This window comes from Rosa chinensis, chromosome 1, assembly GCF_002994745.2.
Source record: "Rosa chinensis cultivar Old Blush chromosome 1, RchiOBHm-V2, whole genome shotgun sequence".
Classification (NCBI taxonomy): Eukaryota; Viridiplantae; Streptophyta; class Magnoliopsida; order Rosales; family Rosaceae; genus Rosa; species Rosa chinensis.
The window spans coordinates 11,833,398-11,848,672 of NC_037088.1; the positions used below are offsets into that span (position 1 = coordinate 11,833,398).

At 37.3% G+C, this 15,275-nt stretch overlaps 1 protein-coding gene and 1 long non-coding RNA gene across 2 annotated transcripts; one reads left to right on the forward strand and one right to left on the reverse strand.

Annotated features, from left to right (window-relative positions):
• Positions 1–1,007: 1,007 nt before the first annotated feature.
• On the forward strand, positions 1,008–4,934 carry LOC112181955 (receptor-like protein 2). Its single transcript, XM_040512935.1, has 2 exons — positions 1,008–3,281; positions 4,704–4,934. The coding sequence occupies exon 1, from the start codon at positions 1,021–1,023 to the stop codon at positions 3,226–3,228; it is 2,208 nt and encodes a 735-aa protein (XP_040368869.1). The 5' UTR covers positions 1,008–1,020; the 3' UTR covers positions 3,229–3,281; positions 4,704–4,934.
• Positions 4,935–12,202: 7,268 nt separating this feature from the next.
• Positions 12,203–15,007, reverse strand: LOC112182541. Its single transcript, XR_005810596.1, has 3 exons — positions 14,802–15,007; positions 13,235–13,410; positions 12,203–12,558 (listed from the first exon to the last, which is right to left on the reverse strand). It is a non-coding gene; the product is annotated as an uncharacterized LOC112182541 (long non-coding RNA).
• Between the last annotated feature and the right edge of the window lie 268 nt (positions 15,008–15,275).

The following is a 15,275-nucleotide window of genomic DNA, read 5'->3' on the forward strand; positions in this document are numbered from 1 at the left end:
TTTCCACCGTTAGATTTACATTCAATGGTGATTGAGCATAATTTTTTGGTCAGTTACTGAGTATTATTGCTACAATCAACAACTTCACAGGCCAAAACTCACTTGCACCTTAAGGCCCCGTTTGGATGGCAGGAAATCATGGTATGGAATGAGAATTAATTTCATTTTCCATTCAGATGTGCCGGTTGGTTGTAATTAAAGACTGGAAAGGAAATAGAAAATGAGATCTGACTGGAAATTGACTCCCTCATAAAGCCTGAATAAAATTACCTAGTCAGGGGTGGTATTCTATTTCCATTTCCCACTGTCAAAGGCAAAATTACATTAATTATCCCTCTAAAAATTTTTATTCCCCACCAATATTCCTTATAAATTGATGTACTTTAATTAGTAAAATGACGTTATTGAAAATTACAATTTCATATTTCATTCTTATGACTTACAATAAAAATGAAAAATTAATTCCAAAATTTAATTTCCAGTTATGTTCCAAATACTCATATGGAAATACCAAAACATATTCCATTCCATATCCGTCTGAAAAGGAAAATAAATCATTTTCCAATTTTTACTAACCAAACGGGGCCTAAGAGAAATTAAGATTTCAAAAATCATAGCACGCCAACGTGGACTGAATTCAAACGGCTAATACGATAATGTCTGCCTTTGATGATAAACGTTACTCTCCACGACTTTTTAGCCAACGTGAATCTTACTCGTTCAATTTTCATTTCAAAATGTAATTGAGAAGACAACATTGGAACGTGCTTCAGTATTTCAATGACTTGGGTCATGAAAAATTTCTACTAGATCATCATTTCGTCAAATGGAGGCCCCACTTCAGAGTCAAACGTCAAACCCAATATTCAGTGGGTTTGGTAATTTGTCATTTGTAGTTCTGGGAGTGCCCTTCCAAGCTAAAAAACCAAGAAAAGGCTTCTGCTTGTGACTCTTAATATATAAATAAGCAGCAGGTGAGCAATATAAATTAAACTTAAAATGTCTGAGAAACAAAGAAATATGCTGCCAATGCTGCCTTATCACCCAATAGCTCACTACTTTCTTCTTACTCTATTTGGCTCCATTTTATCTACACATATTCATGCATGCACCTCAAGTGAAAGTACCTCTCTCTTGTCTTTCGCCTTCACTCTGTCTTCTCCTTCCTTAAATTGGACTACCATGGATTGTTGCCGATGGGAAGGCATTACTTGTGATGTGGCTGGTCGAGTAACCCATTTGCACTTATCCTCCAAAGGCCTAAAACTCAAAGGAGGTATTTTTTCCTCATCACCACTCAGAAATCTCACACATCTGACCCACCTCAATCTCTCTCACAATTCACTTTATGGTTCTTTAGATCAAGCTGGATTCATCTTGTCCTTGGGTCCTCTTGAGGTACTTGATTTGAGCTTTAACCTTCTTTCTGGAGAGCTACCAGGTTCTCTATCCAATAATATTCGGATGGTGGATTTGTCTAGCAATCGCTTCCATGGTGCAATTCCATCCTCCTTCTTCCAACAAGCAAAGAATTTGACTCGATTCAATGTCGCAAACAATGACTTCTCCGGTTATATCCCGTCATCTATTTGTGTCCATTCTTCTTCCTTGATTAGGCTATTGGATTTTTCCCATAATAATTTTGGAGGCAATCTCTCTCGCGGACTAGGAAACTGTTCCAAACTGGAAGTTTTCCGTGCTGGTTACAATAACCTCTCAGGATCACTTCCAGAAGATATCTATTATGCTACCGCACTAGAAGAAATTGCAATCCCTGCTAATTCCTTTTATGGAGGCATTAGTAACAGAATTCTTAACCTCACTAACCTCGCAATCCTTGACCTCTACTTAAATAATTTCAGTGGCATGCTTCCAATAGATATTGGTAAGCTCTCCAAATTGAAAGTCTTGCTCCTTCATTCCAACAATCTAGAAGGTTTCTTGCCACCATCTTTGGTGAATTGCACAAACCTTTTGGAACTGAATCTAGGATTCAACCTTTTGAAAGGAAATATCTCGGCTTTTAATTTCTCCAGACTTGGTCAACTTCGTAAACTGGACTTCATGAGTAATCATTTTACTGGTATCTTGCCAATAAGCCTTTACTCATGCAAGTCCCTTAGAGCAATTCGACTAAGCTTAAACAACCTAGAGGGACAAATACAACCCGAGATTGTCTCATTGAAACACTTGTCCTTCCTCTCACTTTCTGGGAATAGACTGACCAATGTCACAGGTGCTATGAATATATTGAAGGGCTGTAGACGTCTCACGGTACTCATCCTTTCAACCACTTTTATAGGTGAAGAAATGCCGGATGGTGCCCACATGGCTGACTTTGATGGATTCCAAAATCTTAGGATTTTGGCTTTGCGTGGTTGTGAGCTCACCGGTCAAATACCTATATGGTTTTCTAAGCTCAAGAAGCTAGAGATCTTGGATGTGTCTCTTAATAGAATCACAGGCTCAATTCCTACTTGGTTGGGGACTTTTCCAATGCTCTTTTCTATAAACTTGGGGTCCAACCTAATATCAGGTGAAATTCCGAAAGAACTTTGCACACTACCAATGTTGTTATCTGAACAAACTGCAGCTCAAGTAGATCATGGTTATCTTGAATTGCCTTTCTTCGCCTCCCAAGCCGTGCCTGATGCAAGTATTTTACAGTTCAACTCTTTGTCTTACTATCCACCATCGATATTCTTAGGCAACAATAGCATCAGTGGCAATATACCTACTGAGATAGGAAAGTTGCAACGTCTCCGTACATTGGATCTCAGTGCCAACCAGGTGTCTGGCAACATTCCAGACCAAATATCTAATCTAAAAAATTTGGAGAAGTTGGATCTTTCAGTGAATCATTTGTCTGGAGAAATCCCACCTTCAATGAAAAGTCTTAGTTTCTTGTCATATTTTAATGTCTCTTATAATAATTTGGAAGGAGAAATACCAAAAAGCACTCAGCTCCAAGGCTTGAATGTCTCAGCATTTGAGGGGAATCTGAAGCTTTGTGGTTCCCCGCTTCTAAATCTGTGTCAATCATTCAATGTTACTGATACAGATGATGATAAGAATGACGGGAATCAAATTCTAGGGTTTCATATTTCCGTTGTGCTTGGCTTCACTATAGGGTTAGTGGGAGTTTGTGGTTCCTTATTGCTTATCAAGACCTGGAGAGATGCATATTTCAAATTCCTGAATAATGTTCAAGATAGGCTCAAATGCTGAATGAGATTGCACGTACAGTTCGCTTGGCAAGCGATTCGAAAGAACTCTTTGAGGTAAGAAGATTGTACTTTATTCTTAAACCCTATTAATAATTTCAGTGTATTTTTGTTTTTGCTTAATTATGTAAAGGCATAGTGTTTGTTCTCATAATATTCTGTTCTTAGATATATAGTTGTACTGGTTTTGGCCAAAAAGAAGTTGTTCGTACCAGTACTTTATTCAAGTTAAATTCTTGGTTTCCTTTTTTTGCTCTGGGTACACATGTTAATGTATTATTAGGTAGGGAGCATTTTACCATTCTTCCTCTTCTTCTTCTTCTTCTTCTTCTTCTTCTTTTTTCTTCTTCTATGACCGGCATCAAAGCAGCTGTCCTGAACTTTTCGTGGTAATTACATATATGTGTGGATAATTATATATTCATGATACTATCACTTACAGTGGTCCATCTAGATTAAGAAGGCTTAGTTCATTCGTTTTTTTTAATGAGAGATGACAAATCCATCTCCCCAGATTTATTAAAAAGAATAAAGAAAAAACGACTATCTAGGAGGGTTGGCTCATTTGTTTCTGAAAAAAAAAAGGGTTAATTCATTCTTATTTGCAAAACTAATTAATTTAGAAGACTATAGGCCTATAGCTTTGAAGTTTTTGCAGGCTAACATATCATCTAAAAATTTCTACGGTCAACATATCTAGCTAGACATCGGAATGTGGGATTACTGAAGCTCTCCGTTTATGCTATAACATATAGTACTTTAGCTGCCAATTTAAAAGATCTTGGCATTATTGTTAATTAAGACTTAATATCAGCATCTTCGGGAAATATAACATCTTTTTCTCTTTTGTTCTTTCACTAACTGCTAGCTTTTATGAACGCCATATATAAGAGTCTCGTTCCCCTGGTCAGTATAACGCCATATATAAGAGTCTCGTTCCCCTGGTCAGCTACTGACCAAGGATTATTTGCTCAACTACCGTTCGATTAAAATCGGACGGTTAACAGATCTCATCTCTTAAAAATCTAGATATCTGTCAACTGTTCGATTGAAATCGGAAGGTAGTTGAACAAATATTCCCTAGTCAGGTACTGAGGGGAACATCAGTGCCATATATAATCATTTTCTATTTTGCATAAATGTTACCCGGAGCAGGATTTATCCTTCTATCCACTGCTTATTATTTTCCATCTTAACATATGCTGCCGTGTTTTATTTCCTTCCAATTTATTATATATTTTCATTGACATTTATATATATATTGGGTCGTACGTCTTGGATTTCGAATCTGCTCTATTCTGTATACATGCAGAAATTGACAACCTAAATCTGCCACAAACATATAAGCATGGCTCAGCCTCGAATAAACATGACAGTACAACCAAATTAGTGAAATCACCCAATGGCACAATGCTTCATTTTCAAGCTAATCTTGTTCTTTTCCATTGACGTATCTTCTCATATTCATTATGCCTGCAGCCAAACTGAACACTTCTCTCTCTTGTCGTTTTCCCTCTCCCAGTTTTCTCCTTCCTTGAATTGAACTTGTAGTAATTGCTGCTACTGGGAAGGCATCACTTGTTATCGGGATGGTGTTAAGAAAATTGAAGAGTCAAAGTCAAGAAAGTCAAGGTCAACGGTGCATACACCTCCTATGTGGTATAAATAGGGATAATCACTTTTAGTATAATCAGTTGCAACCATTATACAATTACCAAAGAATTTCAATACCAGTTCATGCCTCTTACTTTTCTCTCTGTTTCTTCGTCTTCAACCTCTAGTTAGGTTTCAATTTTCGCCATTGTTGCTTTACCTTCAAGCTTTCATCATCATGACCTTCATTTTTAGCAGATGGCCGGTTGGGTCACCCATGCATTTAAAGTTAGGGAAAATGATCATTTACCCGATTTTAGGCTAAAAATTGCCCACTTGCTCCACCAACTATTTTTTAACCCCATTTACCCAAAACACTCTAAGGGATTATTTCCCCTTTACCCAATTAATTCTTTTTTCTTTTTTTTTTTAGACTTTTTTGCCCTCTCCTTCTTTCTCACTTAGAGAGAGAAGTCACCTTCCACCTTGCTGTGCTCCGGTGACTAGTGGCCGGCGCGGTCTCCGGCGACCGGTGACCGGACTCCGGCGAACGGTGACCGGATTCCTGGAACCGGTAACTGAAATCCGGCGACCGATGACTGGAATCCGGAATCCGGCTATTATTGCCCCCCAGTAATCATATTACTGCCCCCCAGTAATCATATTATTGCCTCCCAAAAATCATATTATTGCCATCCAGTGAATTGTATGAACTCCCAAAACTAAAATGAATACACTACAGGAACAATTGATCAATTTATAATCATATTACTGCCCCCCAGTAATCATATTATTGCCCCCCAATACAAAGTCCAATGTTTCTACTGCCTCCCAATAGACCACCAAAAATGCACCTTTTTGTAGTATTCACAAATAATTTGACTTTAATACACAGAAAACAACAGGTAACTTATCAAAACACCACACTATAGTAATCCTTGTCCCTCATATCAAAGTCTACTAGGGGCCAATAATGTGTCTACTGCCCCCCAGTAGACCATCAAACAAACCCCACAGTTACATTGCAATTCCTTCCTCATTCCCGGGGTTCACAATGTACAAAAAAAAAAAAAAGTGTGAAGCTGGGCACCCAAAAATTGCTCTGGGCACCCAAGAGTGTGAAGCTGGCCCCTCCTCCTCCTCCGCCGGTTCCTTGTAATTGAAACTCAGAATCCGATCCAAACCCACATCGGTCAACCTTCACTTGGATCCAAACCCACATCGGTCAACCTTCCTTGTAATTGAAACTCAGAATCCGCCGGTTCCTTGTAATTGAAACTCAGAATCCGATCCAAGAGTGTGAAGCCGGCTCCTCCCCCTCCTCCTCCTCTGAAGCTTTTCGTCACCGCCTCTCTTCTTCATCATCGTCGTTGTCTTCGTCTAGAAGGGAGCAGCGATTTCCTGCATCACGGAGATCTCCATGACGCCGAGATCTCCATCCCCAACCGGCCGCCTCATCGATTAACGTCCATTCGTCGTCCAGCGCAGACGATGGTGAACTCGCATCTCCGAGACCGATGGTGGTTGGTGGACTCGGCATCTTCGTGGCTTATTGTGGTCGTTGAGTCGGCTTGGCAGGGGAAGGTAGAGAGAGAGAGAGAGTCTAGGAGGAGAAGGGGAGTCGAGAGAGAGAGAGAGAGAGAGTATATGAGGGCAATACTGTCAAATATTGTTAGATTGGGTAAATGGGGTTAAAAAACTCTTAGTGGAGTAAGTGGACAATTTTTAGTCTAAAATTGGGTAAGTGGTCACGGCCCCTTAAAGTTATATATCCTCGAGAGGGCTCAATCTCAAGGGAGGTACTTTCCTATCATCCTCGCTTGCATCTCACGCATCTCACCACTTGAATCTCTCCTGCAATTGGCTTTATGGTTCTCTAGATCAAACAAGAATCTTCTTGTCTATGAATAATCTTGAAAGCCTAAATAGATTTGAGCTACAACCTTTTATTTTGAGAGTTGCCATTTTCCCTTGTATCCAGTCCTACCTGAATAGTGGATTTGTCCAGCAATGACTTCCATATGCAATATTGTCATTCTTCCAACAAGTTTGGAATGACTAGTTTCAGTGGTAGCAACAACACCTTTTCTGGTTCTATCCCATCCTCTATTTGTCTTCGTTTTCTTCCTTATTACAATGATTGGATTTTTCTTTTATGTCAGTGCGGAAAAATTTAATAGAAAAATCTCCTCACCCACTTCTTCCGACTGGAGTGAGAGTAAATGCTTCTCAGCTAAGAAATTGGCTTTGCGTCTTTGGAATCTAGATCAGTGTTTAACAAGCCAAGCTTGAAAAATTGAGAGAAGGGGAAGGTCCTGCAAAAAATATTTTGATGCCTAAGTCATTGATATCTTGAGTTGTAGGTGTAGATGGGATCGATTGATTCCCTCAATTGTTCACCTAGTTAGAACTGGATGGAGAATCACACACACTCAATATTATAGAAAGGGGAAATATTTCCCTACAATGCACCAATGATTACATGCAACTCATGCAATGTATAAGACACTAACAATCTCTATAACGTCCATAACCGACTTTTAACTTATTGACTCATAAATTTATGCCCACTACACCATAATTGACCGCTAACTTACATAATGGAAATACCCCTTATTTCATGCATTACACCCACTAACTCATGCATATAACTCACACATTAACCCTCTAATCCTAATATTTCTCTTCAAGAGAAATTTTTCTGTGCTAGGTTCAAGCCATGCTGACATGGTTTGACGAGTTAATAAAATATTGACAAGTGGTATTATTTATTTAAATGAGATTACACCTCATCACCAAACTCAAACACCATTATATACTTGTACATTCTCTCGTCGTCATCCCAAAACAAGTTTCAATCTCATTGTCTTCTCTGTTCTTCCGTCAATACCTTCAGCCTTCAATTCTACCAAAATTCATTTCATTTCTTTTCTTTTCTTTATGCTTCCAGATCTAAACCCATCTCTCCAAAAGTACCCTTTCATTGGTTTTCTGTTCTTATATTGATTTCATATATAGAATAACATTCAAATTGATTTTGGAGTTTTGCACTTTTGTGGAAGGAGGATGTTTCAAGTTAATTATTTGCAGGGAGACAAAAATAACTTAGCAAATGCCAAGATGAGTGAGACGTCGCAGAAAAAAACGAGAAGAAGAAGGAAGCAAATATAAACATATCGACAAAGTGATTATATATATTCATTAAGAGGCGAAAAAGGTGGTTTTTATGAATAGAGCACAATTACCCGATCAGTAAAATAGGCTTTAGGAATACATGATTTAGGGCAAAACATTTGGATCTGGGTTGTGTTCATGAAACAGATATGTGAAGACATAGAGATCTCTAGAAAGAAGAAGAAGATGGCTGTCAGTTTGGTTAATTTTGAGGTGTAATCTCATTTTAAATAAATAATACCACATGTCAATATTTTATTAACTCGTCAAACCATGTCAGCATACTGACATGGCTTGATCGTAGCACAGAAAAATTTCTCTTAATTAAACACCAAATAACAACTAATTAAAAGCATGTTTATTTTCCAACATCCCCCTTTAAACATGACTTTTTGGTTCTGGACCGACTCCAAGTAAAACTCTCAATTTGCTAAATGTCTATATCTTCAAAGGTTTTGTGAAGATGTTAGCGATCTAATCGGTTGACTTGACAAACTTGAGCTAAATCTTCTTTTTGCTCACAAATTCTCTGATTTTGTGATACCTGGTGTCAATGTGCTTACGCTTTTCATGGAACACTGGATTCTTGGCCAAACCTATTTTTTTCGAAAGAGGGTCAGAACGGCTGCCCTTAAGCCTTAGTCATTAATGAAACTGCAGAATACATGGGGGGACATATAGTACAAATTGTAGTGATGAACATGATAGTCATAGATGTCTTTAAAGCTGCTTACTGTTTCCCCTATAAAGGGATAATAAGGATGAATCCAATTGGATGACTAATCATGTACTTCTTCATATTGATTATATTCATAAGCGTCATAGCTAGATTGATTAAGGTCTCACTGCGCTCTGTGTTTATACTGATAGAGTCAAAAGTTAAGGTAATTGAAGAAGAAACATAATATGGGGTACTTTGAGGGGATTTCTTCTCCCCTAGATTCGTCTTGAGGGGATTTTTCCTTACACAGATTCACCTTGAGGGGATTTCTCCTCACACAGATTTGCCTTGAGGAGATCTCTTCTCACACAGATTTGCATTTTGAGAATTACGTCTCACCCAGAATCGCCTTGAAGGGATTTCTCCTCACCTAGATTCGCCTTGAAGGGATTTCACTTCAGCCAAATCTGCCTCCAGAGGTTTCACTTCGAGGTATTTTTCCCAAACAGGTTAATTTGCCTCTTGATTATGACATATCCTGACTAGAAACCGTTGTTTAAATTTCACACCTGATATAACCACCATATTCCATAATGTATGTTTCTCTAAGAATAACTGAGTTATTTTTTCTATTTTTTGTTTTTCCCATTATATTTTACAGATATTTCTTCATTTTATCTGGGATATATCCCAAATATCTAATATATCGGGGATATTTGACGATATCAAAGAAATTTCGCAAAAGGGGTGGAAATAAGATATTTTCCCCTATGATATATCGGTCCCTCCAAAAAGGGAGATATCGGAGGATATATCAGAAATATCGCAGATATTTCAATCCTTGAAATACCATAACTCTGACAAAAGCCCATAAACTGCTCATATTTGAAACAGAGTGTCTCCTTAACTCACGAAATGAATTGAACACAAAATCCATCTCCGGGAAAGCCTGTTCACTGGGGACAAAATCAAATGGCGGAGTCTCACTCGCACCTGTGTGCTTTGCCGATTCCCAACCTTGTCCATAAACATAACCTCCCCAAGCGTAACCCAACTATAAGTACTGCCTCGTTTGTCATGAGAGCCAGTGGAAGGCCTAGCACCTTCACCCAAACTGGGATAGAGAGAATCAAACTTTCTTAGGGGCTGACAGCCCGTCGAACGCAGCAAGGGCGAGCAAAAATTTGCCGTAAAACCAAGGCCCGCCGTTTACCACCAGATCTCCCTCTCGCTCCACAGTGACTTTGAGGACGAAGCGATCCCCTTGATCTCTAACATATAACCTGTTTTTAAATTCCACACAGAGGACATCGTCCCCATGAGAGCTTTAACGTCCACCTTCCGTTTGACAGAGAGTAGGCGTCCTACTACATAGTGATGATTAGAGAGAGTGGCACCACCGCCACCACCAAAAGGTAGCCGTAAGCTTGGCAGAAACCTCGCTACCATGATGAAAGCTAAGCAGCAGGGATGCAGAAAAAAAAAAAAAAAAAAACCCCTGGGTTGAAACCATAGAGAAGGTTTCCAATTACGATAGTATAGTTGATGGTACGTAAGAAGTAAAATAAATATGAGTAGAATGTAACCAAAAAAGAAAGTATGGTATGAGTAGAAGAAAATAGGAAGAAATGTAAAAGAAATATGAGTGGAATGTAACCAAAAAAGAAAGTATGGTATGAGTGGGAAAAAAAAGAAATATAAGTGGAATGTGACCAGAAAAAGAAAGTATGGTATGAGTGGAAGAAAATAGGAAGAAGTGTAAAAGAAATATGAGTGAAAGAAGTAGAAGAAATATGAGTGGAATGTGACCAGAAAAAGAAAGTATGGTATGAGTGGAAGAAAATAGGAATAAGTGTAAAAGAAATATGAGTGAAAGAAGTAGAAGAAATATGAGTGGAATGTAACCAAAAAAGAATGTATGGTATGAGTGGGAAAAAAGAAAGTAATAAGTAAAAGAAATATAAATGGAATGTGACCAAAGAAAAGAAAGTATTGTATAAGTGGAAGAAAATATATAGGAAGAGGTAAACCAAAAAAAAAAAGGAAGAAGCGTAAAAGAAATATGAGTGGAATGTAAAAAAAAAAAGAAAAATAAGTGGAAGAAGTAAAAGGAAAAAGGAACCCCAAGAGGAAGATCGAACTAAAAGAAGTGTCCCTTAGTCAACTACGCAGGACCCAAATTTGTATAGCTTACATATATATACTAAACTTTTATATTTGCAAATTTGGGTTGGGCTTCAGCCTACCCAGCCCTATAGGTAGATCCGCCCTTGGCTAATACTATCAAGCCCTCAGCTCCAAAGTTTCAATGCATTTGCATGTGAGGGGAATTCGAAACTTTGTGGTGCCCTACTTTCAAATGATTGTCGAAAAAATCAGGGCACTAATGCAAATGATAAGAACAACCAAGTTGCAGACATGAAGGAGCATAAAATTTCATGGTTTTATGTTTCTGTTGCACTTGGCTTTATCTTAGGATTTTGGGAAGTCTGCGGTTCTCTAGTGCTTATGAAAAAGTGGAGGTATGTATACCAACAATTCCTAGATAATGTACAAAAAAAATGATAAAGAAGTGTATAGCTAGACATAGTTAAGAGAGGACCATTTCAGAAGTTAGATTTTACTCGTATTGTACTTATATTCTAGTCATTTCAGGGGATTTTTGTTTTTGCACATCCTATTGTCAAGATGAGGAGCATTCTTTTCACTACTTAGGTTTTCCTTAGACTATTGTCAAGTTCCAGCGCGCGCAGATTCAAGCGTGCGAAGTCATTACTACCAGCTGAAAGCCAAGGGCCGGAGTAGGCTTGCGACTGTTGTGTAGCATCCGAAGAAGATAAATAAGAAGAAGCATGTGAGCGTCTGAAGTTAGTGAGAGTATTTTTGGTGTTGGTGAGAGTAACTTTTAGTGTTGGTGAGAGTAAATTTTCTCTTCTCACCGACCACACAGTCTTCAGGTTCAAAAAGGTCAATTCCCTCCTCAACCGGTTTCTGTTCAAAGTCTAGTTCACGTTCACGAACTCAGTCTCTACTTCTTTATGTTGTGCATCACTATTGTGGTGGTCCGGTGTTGAGTCACAGTCCTCGTGTTACACTCCGACGTCATCTTAAGCAATCATTCCAATATTCTAGCGTTTCACACTAGGTGCCAGACTATGCCGTCGATGAGAACTTGAACACCGGTGCATTGGAGAAGATGTTTGGCGATGACGCTGAGAGAGAGAAGAGTTGAGATTCAAATTCGAGAGAGCGAGAGAGAGAGAGAGCGAGGAATTCATAAATTTGTTGAATTTTGATATCCAAAGTTTAAGTCTATTTTTGCTCAAGTGGCTTTATGATGGAAGAAAAAAAGTTGGTAGCCTATTGGGTATTGTAACGGCTAAAAATAGTCATATACTAGGCAGAAGGCCTGCGCGGTGCTGCGGGTATACAATTGATATGGTTGAATTTTACATCAAAACTACGTTCTATATATATTACATATAGTAAAATTATATTACACATTGTTCTATGTTATAGATATATTACATTGAAACACATTATTCTACATTATAGATATATTACATCAAAACTACATTATAGGCATATGTTAAAGGCTACAAATGCTAAGCAAAAATCTGGTGCCTTTCCCAGATTGCAAATGTGATGTCTCTGCCAGATTTCCAAAAATACATATGCCAACGAAGTAGTTGTTTATGTACATTGTGCCAAAAATGGTTAGGCTTGGCCAAAACATGTGAAGACGGGTAGCTATTTACATCAGGTCTTCAGATGAGTCTTGAAGTGAGTCTTCAAGTGAATCTGTAAGGATGTCACCCCTGCAGTAGATGAATGGATGCTGCCACTATCTTGGTTTTCGGACCAAAATTGGTTTTCAACGTTGTCCCTTGTTCCAGCAGACATATCCTAGTATGAAATTGAAAGACCATTACAAATAGAAAATACAATAAACAAATAAATAACCAAAAAAAAAAAAGAGAGGAGAAAATCAACTGTATAGGTCATTAGCAACTTAAGAAAAAAAAAACAGCAAATAACTGTTTAAAATTAGATTCATATTAACTGCCTCTACTTGTTTTCTATTATTCATCAGCTGCAAAGGTAAATGAATTTACGAATTGAACTTTAACAGAAATAATGCACATATTATAAGAGCCTAAACACACTAATAAAATTTCATTGTTTGAGAAATAACAAATGAGATAGATAGAGAAGTAAAACTGATAAGAAATGCAAAGTTCAAAATATTTGCATTCTGTTTCTTGTTTTAGACTACAACATACTAAATCAAATAAAATGATTTCTTTTCGTTTATTTTAATTCTATTTCAAAAGTGTCAGTATAGACTATGTCACGTGGAATCTGGATGAATGTTTGAAGTTCTTGAAGTTTATGATATTAGTCTTAATAGTTGTGTGGAAGAATGCATACATGCATGTTGGCTCAGGGTTTAGTTCCTTTCACAAACCATCTTACATGAGACGTATTGATCAGTGATCGACATGAAAACTTAATCGAGGCAGACCTAATTAAAGTGAAATAAAAAGAGAGAAATGTTGTAGCAGAATTCATGTTCACTTACTTGCTAATCAAGTTGCTGCGTAAAGGTAAAAATGCTCTATTGTGCTTGATCCCTCTTATCAGTTATAGTTTTCAGCTCATCCCATTTCCTTATCTACGACCTTAATTGCATCATCAAGTTGCTGAATTTTGGACCTAACTGCTTGTTGCTTTTTCCTTACTCCATCCAAATCACAGCTACAATCAAATGATTGTGAAAATGATCAGCATACAATACATAATAAAGAAAGTCAGCAAAGAAAAATGAAGAGATTGTTAAAAAATCAGCCCTAGTTATGCTAGTGCTGTGTGAACAAAAGAACATATTCATTGAATTAAGTAACATAAATTAGGCCCTTTTCCACTTTATTTACATGATTTCCTGGATCTCTTAATCATAAAAGGAAAAAAAGAAAAAAAAAAAGGAAAAGATGCACACACATAATCCTTTTCACAACTCATCACAGAACCTTCATTGACAATATAGGGTTCATAGAGAGTGACTTTAAGCGAGCATTCATTATAATCTATGTCCTGTTTTCCTCTATCATTCTCTCAACTCATAAATAATCAATTAATTCAAACAATATCTAATAAGAGAGATGTCAGCTCAGACAGATTTCACCACATCACTAAGCTACACAAATAGATGAAAAAATAGAAGAGAACAAAATAAGCGGTGGTATATATATAAAGCTATATTTGCTGCAGCACCATCTCAAACAGAAATTTGCATTCTGATATCACCTCAATGATTTTCTTCGTAGTAAAGAATTAGTTTTTACTTTATCTTGGAGGCAAATATTAATACAATACTTACATACAAAAGGAGGACATGCAAACTATTTCTACGGACACTGCAAAAAAGATTCTGCTGCAGTCTTTGGACAGCAGTAGCAGGTCATGCATTAACAAAAACCAAACATGCTTTTCTCCATTCACTCTATCCTACCCTAACTCTGAAAACAAAAAAGAATAAGCAGAATGTCTCCTTATTCACATATTTGAACTTTGATTCATACATCCACACCTCTACCTCAAACACCAAAAGAGATATAGTATCACACTATCACTATTCCAACTATTATTCATCACTTATAATACAATCAAAAATGTAGCCTACTAAACCCTCAATTAAAGACAGACAAACTTCATTACGTTTATTGTGCTAACAATTCTCGTGCTAAATTCAACAAACGTCTAGATAGCAAAAGGAGGTCTTCTTTGCCGATTCTATTCATGATTGAAATACCTGCTATTATCAAAATTTGGAACCTGCATGTATTTCTCTGACTCTTCTTTAGATGAATTCCATTTCAATCATGAATTCTAGGATCTAAGGAAGACAGTAATCATGAATAACTAGAATCTGCATTTACAGAGGGAAAAACAAGGATTGATTATTAAGTACAGAATTGAAGTGTTTTTAGTAGAAATTGAAAGTAGACAACAGATGATACAAAGAACAGAAAAGCTAGTATATTTATAGGTTCAATTTTTTATTAATGAAATAGAGATGTTGTAAAATATGAGTAATATGAATGCTGTGAAAATAAAGATGTTCAACTTGATCTAATCTTGGTATGTACCTTTACAAAGGAAACACAAACTGATTTGCCCTCTATTCTCTTTCACTGTAGCGCCTAAGCCTTTATAAAGACTGCAAATAATGGACAATAGAGAAACTTCAAAACAACATAATATAGAGCAAAAACACACCTTAGATTTGGCATGAATTGAACATAATAAAGCAGGGGTTACAATCTCCTTCTGTCTGGAAGACTCTAGGTTTAAATTTGACTATATCGGTGTTGTACCGGAATTGTGATAGGGTAGAGAATCCTCTCCTAATCTTCTTATCTTCCTAACCTACCTAACCTTTTAACACCAAACTGACACATGTCCAAACTTACATCCAATGGCCTACAATAAATTTAGGTTTTTTTATCTCCATTTTTATTTGAGTTCAGGTTGCCGCGCGGTTGGTTTTGTTTCCCTCGCTTTCTCCCTTCTCCCTCTTTTGTTCCCTGGCGCTCTTGATGAAGTAGAAACACACAAGTCTA

Bases quoted from the DNA above. Each gene is read 5' to 3' on its own strand.
- LOC112181955 (XM_040512935.1), top strand. From the start codon at position 1,021: ATGCTGCCAATGCTGCCTTATCACCCAATAGCTCACTACTTTCTTCTT.